This window comes from Dunckerocampus dactyliophorus, chromosome 21, assembly GCF_027744805.1.
Source record: "Dunckerocampus dactyliophorus isolate RoL2022-P2 chromosome 21, RoL_Ddac_1.1, whole genome shotgun sequence".
Lineage (NCBI taxonomy): Eukaryota > Metazoa > Chordata > Actinopteri > Syngnathiformes > Syngnathidae > Dunckerocampus > Dunckerocampus dactyliophorus.
This window is the reverse complement of record NC_072839.1, coordinates 13171416-13194089: the sequence shown is the minus strand read 5'-3', so window position 1 is coordinate 13194089 and position 22674 is coordinate 13171416. Positions and strand designations below refer to the sequence as shown.

The 22674-nt window shown below is 45.0% G+C and overlaps 2 protein-coding genes across 5 annotated transcripts; one reads left to right on the top strand and one right to left on the bottom strand.

The window, feature by feature from the left end:
• Positions 1 to 22: 22 nt before the first annotated feature.
• Positions 23 to 8142, bottom strand: LOC129174153 (progressive ankylosis protein homolog). Its single transcript, XM_054765812.1, has 12 exons — positions 7719 to 8142; positions 7026 to 7242; positions 6823 to 6941; positions 6635 to 6718; positions 5837 to 6007; positions 5625 to 5759; positions 5189 to 5281; positions 4992 to 5084; positions 2019 to 2148; positions 1820 to 1943; positions 1636 to 1735; positions 23 to 765 (listed from the first exon to the last, which is right to left on the bottom strand). The coding sequence occupies exons 1-12, from the start codon at positions 7812 to 7814 to the stop codon at positions 622 to 624; spliced, it is 1506 nt and encodes a 501-aa protein (XP_054621787.1). The 5' UTR covers positions 7815 to 8142; the 3' UTR covers positions 23 to 621.
• LOC129174154 (transcriptional regulator Myc-like) lies at positions 5984 to 16515 on the top strand. 4 transcript variants are annotated; one of them, XM_054765816.1, is made up of 4 exons: positions 5984 to 6044; positions 10802 to 10836; positions 14665 to 15433; positions 15509 to 16515. In XM_054765816.1, exons 3-4 carry the CDS (start codon positions 14704 to 14706, stop codon positions 16126 to 16128), a joined length of 1350 nt encoding a protein of 449 aa, XP_054621791.1. In that variant the 5' UTR covers positions 5984 to 6044; positions 10802 to 10836; positions 14665 to 14703; the 3' UTR covers positions 16129 to 16515. The 4 variants fall into 4 exon arrangements, with proteins under 4 accessions (XP_054621791.1, XP_054621790.1, XP_054621789.1 ...); XM_054765815.1 differs by lacking the exons at positions 5984 to 6044; positions 10802 to 10836 and adding an exon at positions 7934 to 8073; XM_054765814.1 differs by lacking the exons at positions 5984 to 6044; positions 10802 to 10836 and adding an exon at positions 13250 to 13733.
• Positions 16516 to 22674: the final 6159 nt, after the last annotated feature.

Here is a 22674-nt window from a genome sequence, read left to right as displayed (position 1 = left end):
ATCAAGACCAACAGAAGGCTGCTTAGTAATAAAGCAATTTATTTGCCAAATAAGAATGTCTGTACAGTATATACAGCACATGGGACAGTCTGAACACTAGCAGGAAGATGTTTGGCCAAACAGACTGCATGAAGTGAATACGTCGTGATATAATGAGGGATTCCTGACCCCTTCTCGCAATCAAATATACACATTTCTTTAGAAAACAATCATCTGTACACCACTTTATGTAAAACACAATTGCACAACCCAGCAAGTCCCACAACATTTCTAGAATTGAACTCGAATATTTAGGACTCCGACTCGCAAGATCTTCTCTTGCCCCTGCGGAGAGAAAAAAACTAAACGTTCCTCGTGTCGTTTTTTTTAAATTCCCTTGTTTACCAGTAAACACGAAGGAAGGTTTAAAGCGATGATGCTCAGACGGTATTTACACTGATTTGGATCAACACTTGGAGGTGCATGGCTTTGTTTACAGTGTGCATCGTCATGGTGATGGCGGTCCCCCCTCCCGTGGAAGGGTGCCGTAACAAAGTCGAGAGACTCGGATTCCTCGCGCTCCTCCCTTATCGTCCTGCACTGTAACGCTCGCGGAGGTCTGTCTCGCCGTCCTCTTCTTCCTCACTCCCGCCTCTCATTGCCGCCGTCGTCCTCGTCCTCCTGGACCTCCTCGATGGCGTCCATCTGAGAGCGAGAGCACACCTCACTCATGGGGGCCGAGTCCTCGCCCTCCACCACCAGCTCGTTGGACATCTCGTTGTTCCTCTGTGAAGATGACAAGGAAGAATGCCAGGGAAGGCTCCTTTTTTCGCCTATCAGTACTGTACAATCCAAATGAATGGGAATTTTCGCTAAATTCAGGAAAGGACAAGTTTAAAGGTCCCCTATTATGCAAAAGTGATGTTCTGGGAGTATTATGTGTGTTTATGAGCACCAAACGTGAGAAAAATCTATCTTGTACCTCACTTGTTTGTTCCACTTTTGAGAGACGAGGTGCTCCAATGGTTGCTTTCAAAATTTCATTAAGGAAAAAAACACCTTAACACCTTCCTCATGCACATGACACCCTGACCTGCCCCGACCCACATGGACACCACTTGATAGAAGAAGAAGAAGAAGAAAAAAAAAGGCTTCGCTACACATCTTAAGATGCAGGCTGGAGCTCTGCCAACTATCAGTCAGCTCCAGACATGGGACCTGCAAGTTCCATTTTCACTTTGTTTTTCTTGAGCGAATAAGCTAACCTAGAATGAGATTGCTGTTAAAATGTGAGTGTAACGTTAGCACTTTAGCATCACATAGCTATGCTATTGTTGCTAACGTTTGTGGTCTGTCCCACTCCTTGTCGCAATATTTTATATGCAGTCTATCACGTTGGAAAAGAGTTATGTATATGTAAATTTGGATACTATAATATTTACTTTTAAAAGTAAAGTGAGGCAGATAATATATTACTAGGTGATATAATTAACCAAAATGTCCTTCAAAGTAGGTTTTAATAAGTGGAAAACAAACACTGAACAATAACCTGACTAAATAGCACAGCTGCACACAAGAGAAAGAATTGTTTTATCGCCCATGAATGGTCCTTTTATACTAAAGTGCTTTCAGTGGGATGCTAGCAGCTGCTCTCACCTGTTGTCGGTAAACATAGCAGGCTGCTATGGCAACCATTGTGGACTCCCCAATGAAGCCTGCCAGGAGAGACCCCACCCCGAGCGTGGCCCCGTGAACCCTGCAACAGCCGACAATGACCGTGACTACCGGTGACCTCTGTGACCCTGCTGGGGAAAAGGAACAATGGGGGTTGTGACCTCACCCCATGTACGGCAGCACCACCAGGCTGGTGATGAGGACGATGATGCGGAGCACCGAGCTGGGGGCCAACACGAAGGTCTTCTTCAAGGTCATGAGCCAGCCCGTCAGGTGGGCCCGAACTGTCACTACACGCACACACGCGCACAATTGAACCATCACCACACTGACTTCATTGTGAAACTAAACTTTCGTTTCTTCACCTGGAAGGGGGAAAAAGGAGAAAATTCGAAGCGGGACCACACACAGCATGGCAAAGGGGTAGTCCACCCCAATGACGTCCACCAGGATCTTCTCGGACACGTGAGGGCTCCAGAACACTACAAAGCAAAGCTGCACAGGCGTGCGCACACACAAACACAAACACACACAACCAAGTTCATGTTTTTTGCATTACCACAATACACGTCAGGCGTGACTCACTAGAATTGATTAGTTGATTATCCCAGCAGGCTTTGAAGTGAATGTGCTCCTTTTGAATACATACAGGAGGTAAACAAAAGTACTGGGACACACCCAATTGTTTATTTCATTCTATGGACGATTGTAGTTTGGAGGAAGAAGAATACAAACACCAAGAATATGCCCTCACATTCAACAACCTCCACATGTCCTTCCTTTGCCACTTTCTGTAGGTGCTGTTTCTTAACACTGTAGTGCATGAAATCATTCAAATTTAAGAAAAGAGAGCAGTATTTTTGGCACAGTGGAGCTTTTTTTAAACGTTCTCATTCCGTGTCTTGTTTTCATGTGCGAGCTGGACAAGTTCTGGCATGGGGGCTGTCAGCACGCACACATACCTAAATAAGTGCTTCCCATTGGAGGTTCCTTGGCTTTAAAGCTAGTGTAAACATGATGAGGTTTTTTTTTTGTTTTTTTGTTTTTTTTTAAATGTTGCTGCTCATCTAATGATGCAAGCACTTTTTTGTTTAGCTATGCTGCTTGTTTTTTCCACCTGCCTGCCTGCAGCTTGTGGAATGTGTGAAGTGATACGTTTTATGTGAAGCTTGTGAGACAAACAGCTCCTTAGGCCACTATAAATTCCAACATATTGTGCCCGCCTCTCTGTTTTTTTTTGGGGGGGGGGGGTCTGACTGCAACCTGACACCACAAGCGCAGGAAGGGTACATGCAGTGGGGCCATGTGACCGTGCCGGCCCCTCAACTGTACACGTTTGACATGCAGAAGTTGACCTTTAACCTTATTCCATAAGTCAAACTCTTGTGTGAAACATTGCTGCAGACCGGTCGCGCCAGTATTGGAGGGCTTTTGTTGCATCACATGCAGGTCCTGTCCTGCATGCTTGTTGGACACTATCTCACAAGAGTTTATACACTCTAACTGTGTCTACTTTTGAGTAGTCAATGTACAGCTTGTATCATAGCATAGCTATACTACTGAACTGAAAATGAGTCAACACAGCCATAATTGGCTAAATATCGGACAATGCAAACGTGCTGTCGACACGTGGGAGCTGTGGTTCATTGGGGTCAGCATTGAGACATTGTGAAGCAGAAGAAAGCGGGCCACATGGTAGTTTTCCAACGTGTTTAGGTGGCCAAACACAACTCCAAGATGACCAAGGGTCTTGCTGAGAAGGCTAAAGGAGGAACGTCTCCAAACCTGAAACCAAGTGAGTGCCTGTTGGGCATCCTCAAGCGGAAGGAAGGTGGAGGAGCGCAAGGTGTGTAACATCCACCAGTGATGACATTATGGAGGAGTGGAAGTAACAACCAGTAACAACCTGTGCAGCTCTGCTCAATTCCAAGTCCAAGAGGATTAAGGCAGTGCAAGATAACACTGATGCTCATACTAAATATTGACACCATTTTGGACAAGTTGACTGCGAGGTGTACTCACTTGTGTTCATTTTTCAAAAGAGGAAGTAGCCTCCTACAGACTTTCCCACAGGTCAGTGTTCTATTTGTAGTGGTGGGGTCCCCCCAAGGGCATGGTGTGGCGTGGTGTCATCTAATTAGCATAATGGACTATGTCGCATGACTGGTTTCTTTTGAGGAACCGGTGTGGTTATTTTATTTGTAACCAAGTGACATTCCTTATTGGCGATGCCAGCCTCACTGATTTTGTCTTATCTACGTGTATTTGTAGTTTGTTTTACGTCAGGGCTGTATATGGGGGGGGACCTAAACTGTTAGAGGTCTGCAGGTTGGCCTGTACTTTCTGTTGACTCATCTGGTTTAAAATCTCAGTGATGAGGTCCCATCTCTCAATATATTTATATATTATATAAAAATTCTAATCAACTTAATCACAGTTTTCAAATTAAGTAATAATGACGAATCACCATTTGCAACTAAATGTGAAATATACCCATTTTTACTTTATTTTATGTACAGAAAGATAACAGGACACGTGTGTGTATACAGTGTGTATATATATATATATATATATATATATATATATATACATACATAATGTATGTATATATATGTGTGTGTGTGTATGTATGTACTGCATGTATGTATGTCTTCTAAGACAACCCGAACAGTTCATTTGCTAAATTGGCAACACAAATCTCTTTTGCTATGTTTTATTCTCTGGTACACCAGGTGCACATGAGGTGTGTTATGATGCCCGCCGTCACTTTTTTTTGAGGGAAGGTTACCAGGAAGCGCCAAATCCATCCTGTAGTGGGGCAATTTTAATGACTGAACGTATGAGAAACCCTGAGGTCTTCTCGTTCTTCATCTACGGAATGCAGACGACATCCGCACAGAAATTGCACTTACAAAAATCCACAAAAACCCCTATTACGTCCCCTATTACGTTTAATACCTACCTTCAAAAAATTCCAGACAATTTAAGAGGTTTTTTTTAAGGACCCAGTGTGTTTCCAGATATTCAGGCAATAGTTGCTGTGTTGACTCATTTTCAGTGGCTAGTACATCTGCTATGCAAGCTGTACACTGACTACTCTAAAGTATACCCAAGTTTCATTGCTGTTGTATTGTCACTTGAGAAGTGAAGGCTACATTGCAAACTGACACCATCTCAGTCACGTTAGAACGTAAACGACCCGGGATGGAACTGAATGCTGAAACATTACACTTCCCTACACCGAAGTGGAGCCCGTTACTCCCTCCACCAAGGAGATTGTTATTCCAGTCAGGTTATCTGTTTAATCAAAGACGACATATGAAGTGAATGAACCTTACCGTTAGTGACAGGGCCAGGCAGCAGAATGTAAACTTTTTAATATGCGACTTGGTGACGGGACTGCCGGCGTTCATCTTGTTGCTGGGGTTGTTCTGTCGGGATGACGAGCACGTTAGCCCGACAACAAACAAAGCCTTCTACAATCGTCCGTGTGGTTAGGAAGGGAGGGGGGGCAGGGAGCGTGCGTGTCGTTTACCTTGTCAAAGGCAGGATACACTGCTCTCAGTTCAGTTAGCCAGCCGTAGGGCATGTGACCCACTGGGTATGTCGCTGTGAGCACAGCCACTGCCTGGAATGACAGCAAATGTGGCATTAACACACACATAGCTCGTGAAATCACACTTGTTTGTGGCAGATATGAGATGGTCAGGTGTGTCGGCTTGTTATTGTGACACACGTACGCACACAAGAGGCCGACCAGGTAGGAATGTGTTGTCACTTGCTTCCAGGTCATTCCGGTAAACGGCTTTGTGGACGCGTGCAAGCTGGCAAACTCCAGAGGGAGTTTGCTAACAAGTTTTGTTATCAGGTCTTGTGGCCATTAAGTGTATGTGAAAATAACTAAGTGAAAGAAAGCATTTTTTTCTGCATCCTTAGATGTCTCACTCCCATCATTAAAAATGTAGCCCCACCTCTGTGGCCTCTGTGGTACCCTTGAGGTCTCGGGACACAAAGAGGTTGACGATGGGCCGGCTGATGCGTTGAGTGGCCAGGATGAGAGCCAGCGGCCACCAGAAGCTCAGCATCTTCTTGATGGTGGCGTCACCCTGCACACAAGCAACAACCTCTCACTAAGAAGGCTCCTCTTTCTTGTTCTTTCGTGTAGAACTCGCTTGGCACCTACGCCAACGTCCAGTCCGCTGGAGTCGGGGATGGTGTCGTGGATGTTGCAGTAGTACCCCAGGCCGACGATGCTGAAGCGAACCAAGGCACCCATGTAGAGGGAGAGAATGGGAATGAGGAGAGGCTCCACACACTCCAGGTTGCTGTGGAGGAGAATGGCCACAAACACGATCTGCAAGAAGAGACCAACCGTCAGTCCCTGTCATTCAGTAAGCATTCTATCTAAAATCTAACTGTACCAAACTATACCGCTTGGTCGAAACACAGCACAGTGGCCCATAATGTCAGTTCAACCTGATAACTGTAGACGGAGCCCTGGAGGAAAGGCCATTGAATCCTTCCAGCCACACTTCCCAAGTCTACAGACTGTTATGGCCGCCATCCTCAGTTATCAATCTACAGTTATTACAGTTAATTTGCAACATGACTGAATATTATCAGCACTAATTAGGCATTTTCTCCACCAATTAGCTCACTGCAACTGCCTAGCCCCATCCGCTTTGGGCACCAGATGAGTTATTTTGGCTTTTTTGAGAACTCTTCTGAACTACAAACAAGGTGTAGTGGCACATTTACAACTGTAGGGAGAGCCGCAGAGCAAATGAAATATAATCCTAACTGCCACACTTCCCAAGTCCTCTCATTGTTTTGTGAAGAAGTGACTATTTTCTGTCCACTGCACTGTTGCTGGATCCGCCCCCTTTTGGTGCCCGGACACTGTGGTTGATTCCGCAACAGCAGGGTGCCAAAAGGTGCTGTAGCATGGGTCATTTGTGGAATATGTGCGGCGGTACGGTACCTGGGCCACAACGTCCGAGATAGAGGCTGAGCCCACGATGACGCTGTACTTGTGCTTGAGGAGGATGCCAGCGTGAATCCACGCCTGCAAGCACAACAACGGGAGGCGATTTGAGGTCATTTTTCGTCTGACGTTGGGACCCTTGATCAGAAGATACAAACAACTCATCAGACTATAAACGTGCTCACCATTGCATCCAGGAGAGGGAAAGCTGCCAAATACAGAAAAGCTTTTCGGGTCTTGTGGCCCACAGACTCATCCACATGGTGGAGCTTATTAATGATGTAGTAGCCCAGGTCTGTGTAGGCTGCACACACACAAAAACACATCTCATGCGAGGCAGCCACCAAAACATCACACTGACAGGAAGTGGGCTTGGAGGGGCACCCACCTATCAAGATGTGAAGCACGAACGCTATGGCCCCCGCCGCCGCCATACACAACACGGCCTTCCTGCGGTCACGCTTGCTGTTCACAAACACCAAGCCTACATTTTTGAAGTCGCTCATGGGGCCCGTGAAGAACTTCATGAGTGAGTAGGCCAGGCCGTAGCTGGCCAGCATCTGCACCGCATCCTCTTTGACGGTGGCGATACCCCTGTTGAGGGCCTGGGGGATCAGTAAGAGGAGGGAGAGAGAGAGAGAGAGTTTGGGAGTTAAAGCCCAGCATGCAATAAAAAAAGAATCTTGACCAGGGAGAGTCTGGACAGAACACACCAACAAGTCCACCTTCACTCCAGCTGCCCTTTCCCTTTGCAGAACTCAGGGCTATTTATAACATCTGACAGTTACATAAGCTTAATCCCAACATATCAGTGTGCTTCCTGAGCTTCACCACACAGTAACACTGATTTAGCAACGCAGGTGATGACACAAGCATCTTCTTGAGTAACCCATCCGCGGCTAAGCTAGCTGTAGCTACACCATGGAAATGTTGTCATTGGGGGTGAGGGGGTGGGGGGGGAACAACACGAAGCTAGTCATCGTTAGCAATAGCCGCCACTAGCAAGCCGCTTCCTCCCGGAGCCCAGCCTTGACGTCGACCGGGTGCACACGGAGAGAGGGGCATAGAGAGGAGACGTTACCTGCTCGCCGAGGTCGATGGCAACATTGGTGATCGCCAGAGGCACCAGGAAGCGGAGCAGCGGCCAGTAAGGGCTCAAGGATGGGAACTCCACCATAGTACAAGCCGGGGTGACAGCAGTGCGACGGGCATCTGCCTCAGTCTCACTCGGGTTGGAGGAGCTTGTTTAGTGGGTGAAAGAGAGCGGCAGTGGTGGTAGTGGGGGGTGGGGGCGGGTTGTCGAAACAGCTGGAAGGCGGTCGAAGCACCTGTGAGTCCCGCGGCGGCAGGAGCCGAGGCGCTCCGGTGGCGGCGGCGGCGCGTCACAACAACGCGTCGATGGGGCCGAGCGAAGGCGAAGGTCGGCGTAAATCTCTGTAAGCGCGCATCTTCCTTGCAAATCATCAGGAGGAGGAGGGAGGGAGGAAGGGGATGGGGGAGGAGAGTGGCAACTAGGATGGGGGGGGGGGGGAGCAATGTAACATCAAACTGCACCCAATTCGACAAAGAACACCGAGGGGAGGGTCCATTCATGCACCCTCAACCCACTGTATGGCCATCCACTCCATATTTACACCATATTTAAGGCTAATTCCACTCCTCTATTTCGATGATGTCACATGTTACGTCAACTGGCCTAGGCTCTGCAATTTGAGCATGCGCACCGGAAACACCTTAACTCCAAGTGCAAGCATTGTTTACTTCAACGTTTTTATTATTTTATGCAGCGTTTGCATTAACGGATGAAATACTGGCGCATGGTCAAAACTGTCAAATGCTGACCCCTGGTGCGCAGAATCATAAGGTTACAATTAGACCCCAATTCATTTTTGTATACACTTCCAATGCAAATAGTGAGATTAAGTTTACAAAAAAATGTTGTTTCAAACCTCCTTTAAGAAAACAGAACACTTGGTGTTCAATCTTCTGCACAAACGTTGAGTCAAACCAAAATAACTACTCACTGATCCAAAAAAGGGTGTTATTGTTCCAAAAATGCTCATTATGTAACATAACACAGTCGTGACCTCTGTTCAGCTTGTAAACACACATCTGGGGAAACACCCAATCATATTTATGCTTAAGCACATAAAAATCTGACGTATTGCACTTTTGCTTCATATGTTTTGTGTCGACACATTCAAGAAATTGGACAGTGCCGCTGAGATGTTGTTGATGCAAACGTGAATTTCAGGTCGTGCACTGGAACGGCAATGGTAATGCTTTCATTTATTTTGAATTGGAATACATCACATAGCACAATTCCCAGTTCCACGTGTCCAAAAAGGACTAGGAAGAAGCAAATCTTATTTAATCCTACCCCCTCTCTGTTTCACATCAATTGCAATACATTTGTTCACTTCCTGTATTCCAAACATCCCAATTTTAAATACATAGGAAAATGATAAGGCAGTATAACAAAGTGGTACAATAGGAGTCCAGGTTTATAATCGCTGTAGATAAATTACAGTATATAAGTCTTAATAAATAATTATAACTGATGAAAGGGTTAATAGTTGACAGAAACGCTGTTGGATGATGACTGAGTGCAAACAATGAAGAGTTAGTAAGTGTAAGATTGGTTACACGTTGCATTGTATGTACACAGAGGTTCAGGACTCTTCTTCCTTGTGCTTTGTAAACATCAACTGCTTGTACTGCTTCTTGAAATCGCTAGTTTTAGTGCATTGTTTGTGTTCTTTCCTCAATACGTTCCATAATTTCATTCGACACCCTGATATGCTGAAGGTTTTTAGCGTTGTCCTCTCATGTAAGTGTTTTAAGTTGATTTTTTTTCCCCCCTAAGGTCATATTTCTCCTCTGTTTTCTCCTCTGAATTTTATTGCGTTTACGTTATGAATAATTTTAGCTGTTTGAAAGATTACCATATCAGCAAATTTTAATAATTGTGATTTTAGGATAAAGGGTTTTGATTTTTGATTCAGAACAAATTTTGTTTTATTCAATATTAAGGCATTTCTTGGCGCGTTATGTTGTATTATTTTAATGTGAGATTTCCAGCTCATATTAGCGTCTATTGTGACCCCTGGAAACTTATTTTCGTTCACCCTGTCAATGTCCACGCCGTCAATTTGTATTTGTGCATAAATGTCCTTTCTGTTATTACCAAATAGCATTATTACTTTTACTTAGGTTCAGGGATAGTCTGTTTTTATCAAACCCTCCTCTTTAGTATCGTCATTTCATCTGTGACTTTTTTAAAATAAGCTTTCATGTGCTTTCTTCAAAACAAAATGCAGTAGTATCGTCTGCAAATAATACTAGTTTTAGGTCTTTCGGGACTTCACAGATGTCATTTATATCTCGGTTGAACAATTTGGGTCCCAGTATTGACCCCTGGGGCTTGCCACATATATTTAAACTTGCATTTGTTTATTCTCCTAGCTTCACTTATTGCTTCCTGGAAAGTCGACTTAGTGTGTTAATATGCACATGTAGCTTTACACGCAGCCTGGTATTGCAATATAGCAGTATTACTTTTTTAAAGGTGCAGCAATGTGTATGTCTGGTCGGGGCAAGTATGTGTTTAAATATGTTCTTCACCTCTTTAAAAAAAAAAAAAAAGTTGTTTGTGCATATGACTGGTGCCTGAGGGAATTCTGTGCAGTACTTTTAACAGTCGCCACACACTTTTACTGGCAGGCATGCCTTTTCCTTCACTTCGCTAAGTAAAGTCAGATGTGTGCTTACAAGCAAACATGTCAGCGCTGTTTGTTTTCCAACGCGGGCAAATGTCCACTGATGAAAGTTTTTGAAGTAAACACTGTTTTAGGGTAGCAGTAAAATGATCTGTTGCTTTTGTATTTTTTTATGTGTATCTAGTTTGCAGATTTGAGCTTTTGTAGTCAATCTCAGAGGTAACTAATGTAAACCATTTCCGTCTGATCTTCGAGTCAATTCATGAAATGAATTCAATTAGACCCCTCCAATCGATGTAATTGTGCCAATTGAGCAAACTGACACGAGACTGAAAAGGTCTCTTGTGGGTGTTTAGTTGATGAAATCTGCCATCTAGTGGTGATCTGAGGCAACTGGCTACCTTCGCCTGTAACTCTTAAATTAAATGTGTGTTCTCTCTTCCAGGTTTCTCATTGGGAATATTCACATCTTCAGTGACGGTAACTTTAAATGGCTTTTTTTTAGATGGGATGCCATGTGAGATGTCTCGGCTTTTTGTTTTGAACTGCGAGCTAAAATTTGGGCTACGAGCTCCGAGTTACTGGCAGGCATCAAAATGACCCCAAGAGCGCAGCGACCACTCATCCAAGAGGTCACAAAAGATCCCACAACAACATCCAAACAACTGCCTCACTTGCCTCAGTTGAGGCCGAGTTCCAAGATGAAAACCACTGCGTTGAACAAAAAGAACATTAAGGCTCATCTCAATTTTGCCAGAAAACATCGTGATGATCCCCAAGACCTTTGGGGAAATATTCAGTGGTCTGACGAGACAAAAAGTTGACATTTTTGTGTGTCCCGTTACATCTGCCCTAATGGCAAGTGAGACGGCCACGCCCACATAAGCTGGAGCGCCACCGTCTTAAAGTTCGCAGATATGCCTTTTTTGTGCCTGTTTAAATGCTGCAACGTTACGCTGATGATAGGATGCCGGCGCTCATCCAGCGGGCACACTCGCTGTCAATAATTAATGACACGATTAGCTCGGGAGCAGTTTGACACGAGGGCCGCTCCTCTCATCGATGAGCGACTCAGCGGAACAAGTATTGATTTTCTGCCTCGTTTCGGGGCACGGTTGCTGAGTCATCTCCGTGCAAAGTGGCAGGCTATGAATTATTTGTGTTTGTCAGTGTATTATTTGCTGTGTAGCTCATCTCGTGTCTATTGTTGTGGTCGTTGCATGAGGCTGCTGTCGCATCAGAGAGAACGTTACGATCGAGCGAGAGGGGAGCAATGTTGCAACGCTTCGCCTACTAATGTTCCTGATAGTATCGCGATGTATCATTTAGGAACAAGGGTGAAAAATGAAAGGATGCAAGGGCTGCTTTGATAGAAAAGAAGTGCATCTCCGTTTTGGGATATAGGTTCATCCATCTTCTTCTTCTTAACCGAGGCCGGGTGGCAGGGGCAGCAGTCTTCCCTCTCCCCGGTTACTTTGTCCAGCTCCTCCTGGTGGATCCGGAGGCGTTCCCAGGCCAGTTGAGAGACATAGTCTCTCCAGCGTGTCCTGGGTCTTCCTTTGGGCCTCCTACCGGATGTGCCCTGGACGCCTCCCCCTGAGCCACCTTATCTGACTCCTCTCAATGCATAGGAGCAGCGGTTCACCTCCTGAGTTTTTCCTGAATGACAGTGCTTCTCACCTTATCTCTAAGGGAGAGCCCAGCCACCATACAGAGAAAACACATTTCGGCTCACGACCATAGGTGAGGGCGGGATCGTAGATCGACCGGTAAACTGAGAGCTTTGCCTTTCGGCTCAGCTCCCTCTTCACCACAGCGGACCGATGCAGACGCCGCACCAATCCGCCTGTCCATCTCACGTTCCATCCTTCCATCACCTGTGAACAAAACCCAGAGGTACTTAAACTCCTCCACTTGGGGCAGAATCTCATTCGTGACCCGGAGATGGCACGCCACCCTTTTCCGGGCGAGAACCATGGACTTGGATGTGCTGATTCTCATCCCAGCCGCTTCACACTCAGCTGCGAACCGATTCAGTGAGAGTTGAAGGTCATGGCTCGATGACGCCAACAGGACAGCGTATTATTAGTATAAACTTTGCAAAAATTACAGATGTTTTTTCCCCATTTCCGCTGTTTTTTTTTTTTAATTTTCCAAAATACAGTATTTCAACTTTCTTCTTGTAAATTTTCTTTTCGCAATTATGACTTCCCTTGTAACTTTTTCTGCAACCCAGTTGTATGCATCACGTACAACAACGTAACATTAAGGAATGGGACAGGAGGACACAAAGGTTGGCAACGCTAGCATAGCCATGCGATGCTAAAGTGCTAACACTACTCTCACATTTTAACAGCGACATGCTAGGTTAGCCTACTCGCTGAAGAAAAACCGCATGATCAAACTTACAGTTTACACGTCTGTAGCTGACTGGCGTAGTTGGCAGACTTGCATTTTAAGATGTGTAGCGAAGCCTTTGAAAGGCTGAATGTATAATATTGCATATGCATAATATTCACATGTATGCTCAGCTGCCTTTTACATGAACGACGTCTAAGTCGAGCTTGTACTTCCATCTTGAAAACGCCACTTTTAGCCCCACGGGCTGCTCTGGACTCGCCCTTGTCGCAGCGAGTTCTTTGATGTGGCTGTTTTCTAAGGACAACACCCACCTACACCTTTGACCTTATCGCACAGGTGTGCCTTAGGTTGGCTGCAATAAAAGGCCAATCCAAAATGTGCGCTTTATTTTTATTGTGAGGCGCCATGAATTATGAATGCTCTTAAACACAGATTTGCATCACGGAGGAAGCTTTAAGTGTCAGCTCTAGTGAATTACACTCTCCTTTATTCAAGTGGCCAGTGAATAATATGAAAATCTGCCTGGCAACACCCCAGTTTGACAGACACTTTCCATTTAACAGTATATTTTGTATTGCGGTTGTGCACAAATGGACTGAATACCGAGGTTTGTGCTCTCAGCATGTGTGCGTGTGCTTTACTTTCACATTTCAAGTGGCTCAACACGACATTTTGACATTAAAAGCTTTTTTAAAAAATATTATTTAGTTTGTATTTAATAGTAAATATTACAAAAATAATCTTTTCCCATAATAGCCTAATGTTTGTGCACACCACTTTTGTGAAAAAAAATACATTTTAATTTATCCACGCTCAAATTCCTTGTAGTACCTCTAGCGGCCAGCAAGTGGTGCTCCAACTCCGCCCATCTCCTTCCGGCGGCAAACTACCTGCAGAGGAGCTTCCGCCACATTCAAACTCCGATGCACGCCTGATTTGCTTTAACTGCTTTCTTCCTGTGACTAATTAGCACCAATCTGCCCATCATCCACTCTGACATCGACTTGTTTTACGAGGTAATGCTTGCACATGTGCAAATGTTGCCAAGGCGTCCAAGGACGCTAATGGCGTCTTCACCTGCTCGCGCCTGCACCCGTTTATGCTTTATACTATTAAGGCAGATAGTCGTCTAATATTAAGCAACACAAGTGGATTAATTGCATCTTGGGGCTGGGCTGTGGCATTTAACCACATTATTTGTGTGGAATGCAATTATTTGTGTAAAAAAAAAAAAAACAACCCCTGCTGCAATGCTAATGATGAATCCTTGCTAGGCTAGGCCACATTAATATGACTTGCATGCCTTCAGTCAATGGAGGCGCCACTCTACTATGGCCACGCCCACTTTTCCCCCTGCTTGACCTGACGTACCAATGCGTAAGATAGTGCCTTCAAATACTGTATTCACAAAAACACGTTTTAGTACAAATGTTCCTTTTTTGGCGTGTAGATTTGGCTTGAGAAGACGCTGGTGGGGGTTAATCGTCGATTCAATGCTGTTTTCGAGGTAGGTTATAAAGGGGTGGGGGTGGGGGGCAGGGGGAACTCAGCCTCAGCGGGCGGAGAGAGGTAGTGACGCGGCTGCTTATAAAGCCTCGTCGCCGGCGTCTCAGCTGTGATTCTCAAGCCGCTCATGACACACGGAGCTTGGCCACCGCCGGCCGGCTCGCTCGCTTCTACCGGCTGCTCATGCGTGCTTTTCCCGCAAGGAGGATTTAATGTCCAGGGAGGACGCTGGTGGACTTATATTACGCTTCGCTTTTTTCTCATTTGGGGACTATTGTGTCTCGTCTTCGCGTCTGCACTTTAGACGGTAAGCCGGGCGTGACTGTACTTAAACGTTTTGTTCCTTGGACACCTGCTGCTCCATGCATGCAAAGCGTGCACAATTTTTTTTGGTGTGTGCATGTTTGAACTTGCCGACTAACATCCACGTTTTGCTTGCAGCTTCAGTGTTGACGAGAGACCCCACCGGGCACCGCCATCATGCCGCTGAGCTCAAGTTTATCGAGTAAGAACTACGACTACGACTACGACTCCCTGCAGCCTTACTTCTACTACAACAACGAGGAGGAGGACTTCTACCCGCAGCAGCTGCAGCCGCCGGCGCCGAGCGAGGACATCTGGAAGAAATTCGAGCTCTTGCCCACCCCTCCTCTGTCGCCGAGCCGGCGGCCGTCCTTGTCCAGCCTGTACCCCTCCACGGCGGACCAGCTGGAGATGGTGAGCGAGTTCCTGGGCGACGACGCCGTCAACCAGAGCATCATCTGTGACGCCGACTACTCGCAGACGTTCCTCAAGTCCATCATCATCCAGGACTGCATGTGGAGCGGCTTCTGTGCGGCGGCCAAGCTCAAGAAGGTGGTGTCCGAGCAGCTTGCTTCCTTGCACGCCGTCCGGAAGGAGTCCACCAACACCAGCAGCAGCATTCCCACGACCATCACCACCACCAGCAATGCCTCTGCCGTTTCCTCTGGGGTGGCGGCCACCACTGCCTCTGCCTCTGAGCGGGGCTCTGAGCCTACCGGTGCCGCCACTTGGAAGCTGAGCAGTAGCTACCTGCAGGACCTTAACACCTCAGCGTCGGAATGCATTGACCCCTCGGTGGTTTTTCCCTACCCTGTGGCGGAGACGCCTAAGCAGAGCCGGTCCCCTTGTCAGGATTTGGGACAGGACATGCCAGCCCACAGCTGCAGCAGCAGTTGCAGCGACTCTGGTAAGAAGTCACACTTCACAGCTTCATGTCCAGAGATGGTTCTGAGAGATGATGAATGTCATTTATTTGTTGCAGAAGAGGATGAGGATGATGATGAGGACGAGGAGGAGGTGGTGGAGGAGGAGGAGGAGGAGGAGGAGGAGATTGATGTAGTGACGGTGGAGAAGCGGCAGGCGGTCAAAAGATGCGACCCCGGCCCAGTGGAGAACCGACACCCCAGTCCGTTGGTGCTGAAGAGGTGCCACGTCTCCACCCACCAGCACAACTATGCCGCCCACCCACCCACCAGGCACGAGCAGCCGGCTGTCAAGAGGCTCAAGCTGGAAAGCGCTGTAGGAGGAGGGGGCGGCGGCTTCATCGTGAGCCAGAGCCGCGTCCTCAAGCAGATCAGCAGCAACCGCAAGTGCTCCAGCCCCCGCACGTCCGACACGGAGGACCATGACAAGCGACGGACTCACAACGTGCTGGAGCGCCAGCGGAGGAACGAGCTCAAGCTGAGCTTCTTCGCCCTGCGGGACGAGATCCCCGAGGTGGCCAACAACGAGAAGGCGGCCAAGGTGGTGATCTTGAAGAAGGCGGCCGAGTGCATCTGCAGCATGCAGTCGGACGAGCACAGACTCCAGTCTCTCAAGGAGCAGCTGAGGAGGAAGAGTGAACTTTTAAAGCAGAGACTCTTGCAGCTGCAGAGCGCTTAAACTTTTTTTGTTTTGTTGGCCTTTTTGTTCTTGTTTTTTTTTTTTTTTTTTTTTTAAATGCAAGTTCAAGACTGTACAGTTGTTGCATGCAAATGCAGGAAATAAGGATGTTTGGAATCATTGTTTGATTTCAATGTTGAAACTGCCTCAATTGACGTTATGGTTGGATTTAAATATTTAAAGTTTATTTTATTAATAAAATATTAAAAAATAGGGCTTCACAGTTCAGGGGGGCCCAAATTTAAAATATACATTTTTATGTTTTGTATATAATTAATATTTCCTAAGAAAATGTATTTTTGGATCTCAATTGTCTGGATGTTCAGACTCAGTGTTTGTTTTTTCATTATGTTCCTAGATTCTTTTTTCAAATATAAAAACAATGGTTCTTGGATAAGTGCCGCCTTTTCTTGCATGGTAAGGGTGGGTTTGGGGGTTCACAATGAACCATGTGGATGAATTTACTCACATTTAGGCTTGACTCATCTTTCACGGCCGCGAATGCTAACACGTTGGAACAAGGAGAACATCACAATAGAGTAAGCGTGATCACTGACTCTTAGACCATCTTTCTTTGACAACACAAACGGTTGGGAAGATGCCGTTCTGATTAGAAAATGACTGACCTGTGTTGTGCTGAAAACAAAAGGAAAGTATTAACTTGTGACTTTCTCTCACAAATAAACACCAACACTTAAAAGTAGTTGGAAAAGGAATGTATAATGTAATTGGAAACATTCAGGAGATGTATGGAATCCATATTACATAAATGCATTTGTTAGATGTGTAATTACCTTTTAGGACACTGGACTCTCCTAAAAATGACTACAATAGTCCATGTTCACTGTCCTTTAACCACAAAGGTACTTGTGGACACAGCTGACTTAAGAAAATTACATCCTAATTGGCTACTATGGATGTTATGTATTAGTTTTTGTTGGCATACTGTTAATCCTCAAACCTTTTGGCCCCTAGACGTCTACGTTAAAATGCTTTAAAAATCACACTATTCACTTATTTTCAACCTAATTTTTTACACAAAGTTTCAATATTTTGTATTTGAAAACTAAATAAGCTTAATTATAGTTCCACTCCAATACAGCCGTCAGGTCAATTAGTCATGCATTAGAACCGCTTTGCTGCTGTTGCTAGGCAGAGTTGACAAGAGCACATTCTTCAATGCCCCATAGGTCAATAGAAAACAGTACATGAAAGCCGCGCCCACTAGCACACCCGGAAATAGAAGCTCGTAAAAAACACTAAGAATTATGAGACAACTTTTAGTGTACGCCCCGATGTTATTTGCTATTTAATCAAATGAACTAAAAACTACATGATTAAAGTGACGTCATGAATGAGTCTCGCGTGCCTGGATGTGTGGTCGTGACGTCACGCCGCGTCGTGTCCTCAGCTCTCCTCTGACTGAGAGCGTGCTGCGAGGAGGAGAGCACATGGAAGTCACGTCGAGATTATTTTGTCGACCACATTGCTGCAAACAAGACCAAAAAGGACCATAAAGATGCCATTTTTAAAGCAGGAGAAGGACGAGGACACGGTAAGTTTGTTTAGAATTGTTTTTCTCCGTCCACCTCCACGTGCAGTGTTTATCGATCAACTTCTCAGTTTGGCTGACGTTAACTTCATTTAATGCTCTTACTGCTGCTGCACAGTGTCAGTCTTTGTTGCTCTGCTATTGCTTATTTGTGCTACCCTAGCTAACGCAGGCATCTGTTTGCAATGTGGGTGATTGTGTTTTCAACGCAGCTGTGTATCATTTGAAGCAGCATTGATGCATAGAAACCGTAGAACACTTAAAATTCAATGTTTGTACAACTGCAAGTGACTTGTGGAACACAAAAATCTGGATTATTATTGTTATTCTTGTTATTCTTATTATGTAGTTGCATTAGAAGTGTCTACTACAGCTTGAAGCCCACTTGACAGCTAGTTAACTAGCAGTACTGATTGCAGTGATTTGTTCAATCATAACTTTATTGACAATTTGTTTCGACTTTTTTTTATCCCCAGTTGCAATCAAAGGCATGTAACAAATATATAATGTGTCTCACACAGCTTTTTACGTTCTTTGCTGTCACACAAGTGTAAAAATAAGTTAACGACGACAAAAAAAACCTATAAAGCAGTCGGTCTTAATTTTGCAAGCAAGCTTATTTCCTGTGTATATTATTCTCATCCCTTTGGTTGCTGAGGCTACTGCTTCTTTTGTATCTCCAAAACGGTCTCAAGCTAGCTGCAAGTTTAACATTCAGCTAATGAATGGCTTTCAGCCCACTTGACAGCTAGCCAGCCGCTATCAGATGATGCAGTGATTTGTTCAGCCACAACTTTAATGACAAATGACAGATATAATGCAAAGGTGATGTGTGTCATGCATAGAAAGTATAAAGCACCCGGTCTTAATTTAGCTAACAACCTTACCTTTGGGGTATATTCTCGCCTTCTGGAGGCTACTGCTTTTTTGGGTTGTAAATAAAAGCCAAAGAAAAAGCAAAACACAATTAATCCTTTGGTGGTGGCTGATGTAATAGTCATTTATGTACCTATCTAATCAAAGTAGCCGCAACTTTAGTAACATTCACTTAGAGATTTTAGCTTTTTTTGCTTTTATTTGCATGCAGTGAGAGCGTTGGCATTGGCATGCCACGTATCCTCATCAAAGCCGTCAAGGATTAGAGAACTTTTTTTTTCTTTTTCCCTGTCGGATTCTCCCAGCAGAGGCGAGGAAGAGGGCAGCTTTTTTTTTTTGTTGAAACTGAAGCTTTGGAGTTTGGAAGTGTTTAACATTAAAGGCTGGTCATGGAGTTCAAATGTTGACATAATTACCTTATTTAGCTGCAAGGACCTGAGTCCCATGATGGCTGTTACGTGCGTGGAATGGTACGTTCTTCCCAGATGATCAGCAGAATTTCAACAAGACTGCGGAAGAAGTGATAAGTAATGATAAAACCATTGATCCTCCTGCCGCCTCAGCTCCTTGGCTAGCCATCTTGTGTTTCTCAAAATCAATAGGGTGAAATAATCCCTGATGCTATGACGCCTGCCTGAAGTTGCGACCTTTTGAAATGTGACATTGCAATGACAATGTTAAATACTCTTAAGAAATGAAGGTCTATTGCTTTTGATACGGTGTACACGCATTATGATGCCATATTCTCATGAAAAGAATAAAAAATGGTCTCAAAATAATGTTGACAATAATATCGTTTATCAGCAATAATTTGTAGGAGAGTTATCGTCCAACAAAATGTGTTATCGTGACAGGCCTAATTACGTGTATGGATGTACTGTCAAGTGAGCAGGTGTGCCATCAAGTTGACTTGATGTATTCTTTTCAGTCTTTCTATTTATTTCTGTCATTATCCACTAATAACAGAAGTGGACGTCAAGGAGGAGAGCAGCCTTGTTTCACTCCCCAGGATGTGTGGATGACATGAGTCACGCTGCATGGGCAAACAATGCGCTGTCTGCTCACCTCAGGCAGGGTGAAGCCTGACCTATATATGTGTTCACGTACTAGGGGAAAGGAAGCATGGACACACCTTTTAATGAGCTGCTGCTTCCTAGGTCCTAGTATTGCTGGTGGAATACCGTAAATTGTATTTATTTGCTTAAACTGAAAAGAGGGCAGGGTGTTAATTTTTAGGCGTTAAATTTTGTGTTAATTATTTAGCTTTACTAATGATTTGGAGGGCATGAGAACATGGTAAGGGGAAACTTTGACTGCATGTTCATTGATTCACCAGCCTATTAGAGCAGTCAGAGAACCAATGTTGTAATAGCTGTAAGGGGCAAACTGCTCAGCCAGCATCAGTGTGTCAGACAGTGACATTTGAAAGCGCATGCAGAGGTAGCTAGAGCTGCTGGATGCTGACCGCTCGCGATATGTCAAATGCGGCTTCTGCCATCTCAACTCTACCACAGCTGTTAACGCCAATGTTTTTTGACCCGGCGCTAAACTGAGACATCAGCGCATTTAATGTGGATTTTTTTTTTTGGTATCGTCTTCTATTTTGACAAAGTTCTGATATCTTATAATCAATGTCAATCAAAATTCAGTTAAAATTTTACCCGGTGAGATACATTGTGGTTGTCTGTGACCACTTGTACTGGCAACACACCACGCGGTTAATTATTTGATCATTTTAGCATCGATAAGTACAAACTTTGACCACATTACCTTAAAAGAGGCTGCCCGGTCCTGTGTTGTAATACCCCATTTTGCCTCAAGAGGCAGCAGGGAGTAGCATCACGCCACACTCTGTGGAAAACGTCTTAAACGAGAGTCTGCTAAGTTTTTTGATGTTTACTTGTTTTATCACATCTTGAAGCAATGTAGGTGCAATACTTATCTGCAACCAGCGGAGGTGCTTTCGATTCAATCTAGACGAATATGACGTCAGCTCTGTTAGGGTGATTTAAAAAATAAATAAATAAATAAAGCTAATGAAAAAGTAGTTGTTTTAATAAATACTCCGCAATTTTTTTTTTATCTTAATAAAAATATTTGCAAAAACCAGTCAATTGATGGCAGTAGACATGCCTATTGCTCCATTTGAGGTAGATAAAGGGACTTCTTTTTTCTCATGGGGGATTTGTGGTGGTCTCAGCCTTGTAATACATGAAAAACCATTATGACTACAATGCTACTGAATCAAATAGAAAGTTACCGTTACATATGCATGAGTCGGAGAGCTTTGTGGAAGGTTCTTTTGTGCATCTCATTGGCGGCTAATTCATCTTTATTTATGACGGCGACCAGCAGACGGTCCGGCAGTGGATCACATGTTGCCGTCGTAGAGTTCACGGAGCGCTTTAAGGACCATTTAAAGCACGGCTAATGAAATATTAATTGCGTCTCGACGGCGCCGGCTCTCTCCCATCGCTCGCTCGTCGGGGGTTGAAGGTCAGGCTTCGCTCTGTCCGGCGGAATCCATCACATTGATTAAAAAGTTCCAACGGAAAGGTTAATGTACTTTTAGACCTGGATGGATGTGACGTGAGCAGGTGGAATGTTTGAGTGACGGATGGCCACGTCAAGGCGTCTTTTAGGGAGGAAACCAGCAGCTCCCACTCAGACGGTGCGTTTATGTGTCGCACGACTCCTGATGTTCACCACATGTTAAGCCAAGTCCTTGGCTTGTCAGAAAGGAGGTGGGCATGAACCGCATGCCGCCAGTAATCACATTGAGAGTCTGTGATGCATCCTGACCTGATGACAAGGATACAGTAAGGAAGGTTTATTGGCTTCACATTGGCTTGAGCATATCATACTTGTTCGAGTTTATACACGGGTGAAGCCAAGCTTCTTTTCATCTCTGCTTATTTTACTGTGAAATATGGTGCTTTTAAAAGTCAAAAGTGTGCAAATGAGTGTCTTTACAGCAGTTGAGGTGGTCCGTCGCAACTTGAACACAGTCCTTTTTGGATTTGAAATTCTTTGTCCTCATAAGAAAGAATGAAAATCAGAACTGAAATGTTGTCACTGAAGCACAAACAGAAGCTAAGCCGCAAAACTAGAACGCAACGCCATATACTGTAGCTGGCCTTTCTTCTTAAGTCACACTTGTGTGGTTTTGAAGGGATAGTTGGGATTTTCTCACATGAAGTTGTATGACATCCCCATCAATAGTGTAGTTCAATTACAGCGACTTACCCCCCCACTTGGTCTCCTCAGTCCAGTTCTGGTGTGTTTTCCGTGATGAACAACGTAGTGCCGCTTAGTTGCTGGGGACAATTGAGTAAAGAGTTTGGCTTCTCAAAACAATTAAGTAACAAACAGTTACTTAATTGTTTAATGGTTTAAGTCTTTGGCTTTGTCAAACTGTGGTGTGAGGATGTGGGCTCCATCTAGTGGCACATTATGCATGTGCCGTATAGTTTTATCCACAATGTAGTGGCAGCTAGGCATAATATAGCAAGGTTTGAGGTGGTCAATGAAGCGTTTAAACCCGACATTACTCACCACCGGCGGGGGCTCCCTCTTTTTTTTGTTGTAACTAATGACTTTTTGTCATTGAGGTTGGTCGTATTAAACTTCCCCACTTCTGTGCCACCACGGCAAACTTGTGCATGACAAGTTTTCCACTCAGCTGCAGCGTCTTTTTACTGCCACACGGCAGACATCATTCCTGCTCCTTGCTACTTTGTTGGCACGCTAGCAAATACTGTCGTTGTAATCACATGGGCGTCTGTGCGCTCGCTGCCGGATAAGACATGCCGGGGTGGAGTCTGAAATCTGCTGCTTGTATCGGAGTGCCAGTATCGGAGATTTGAGATGCACGCTGTTAAAAAAAAAAAAAAAAAATTGCTGATATCAGCCCTTTGTCTTGTCCCCCTTAAAACAAACTGGCGGCACAAGCCACGCCCTCATTATCTCCCGTGCCACATTTTGTTCCTTCGTTATTCTTAGGAGGACAGTTGCAAAAACACGGGGAGCGACAACAGAAGCTGACTCCAGCTGACGCCTGGGCTCGCTAATGGAGATACAGCGTGAGGAGGAGGAGGAGGAGTCGAGCCGGCGATGCG

Bases quoted from the DNA above. Each gene is read 5' to 3' on its own strand.
- LOC129174153 (XM_054765812.1), bottom strand. From the start codon at position 7,814: ATGGTGGAGTTCCCATCCTTGAGCCCTTACTGGCCGCTGCTCCGCTTC. The intron at 6,719-6,822 runs GTGAGCACGTTT...TTGTGCTTGCAG, and splicing joins TCCCTCTCCTGGATGCAATG to GCGTGGATTCACGCTGGCAT. The intron at 5,760-5,836 runs GTAGGTGCCAAG...GCTTGTGTGCAG, and splicing joins CCAGCGGACTGGACGTTGGC to GGTGACGCCACCATCAAGAA.
- LOC129174154 (XM_054765816.1), top strand. From the start codon at position 14,704: ATGCCGCTGAGCTCAAGTTTATCGAGTAAGAACTACGACTACGACTAC. The intron at 15,434-15,508 runs GTAAGAAGTCAC...TATTTGTTGCAG, and splicing joins CAGCAGTTGCAGCGACTCTG to AAGAGGATGAGGATGATGAT.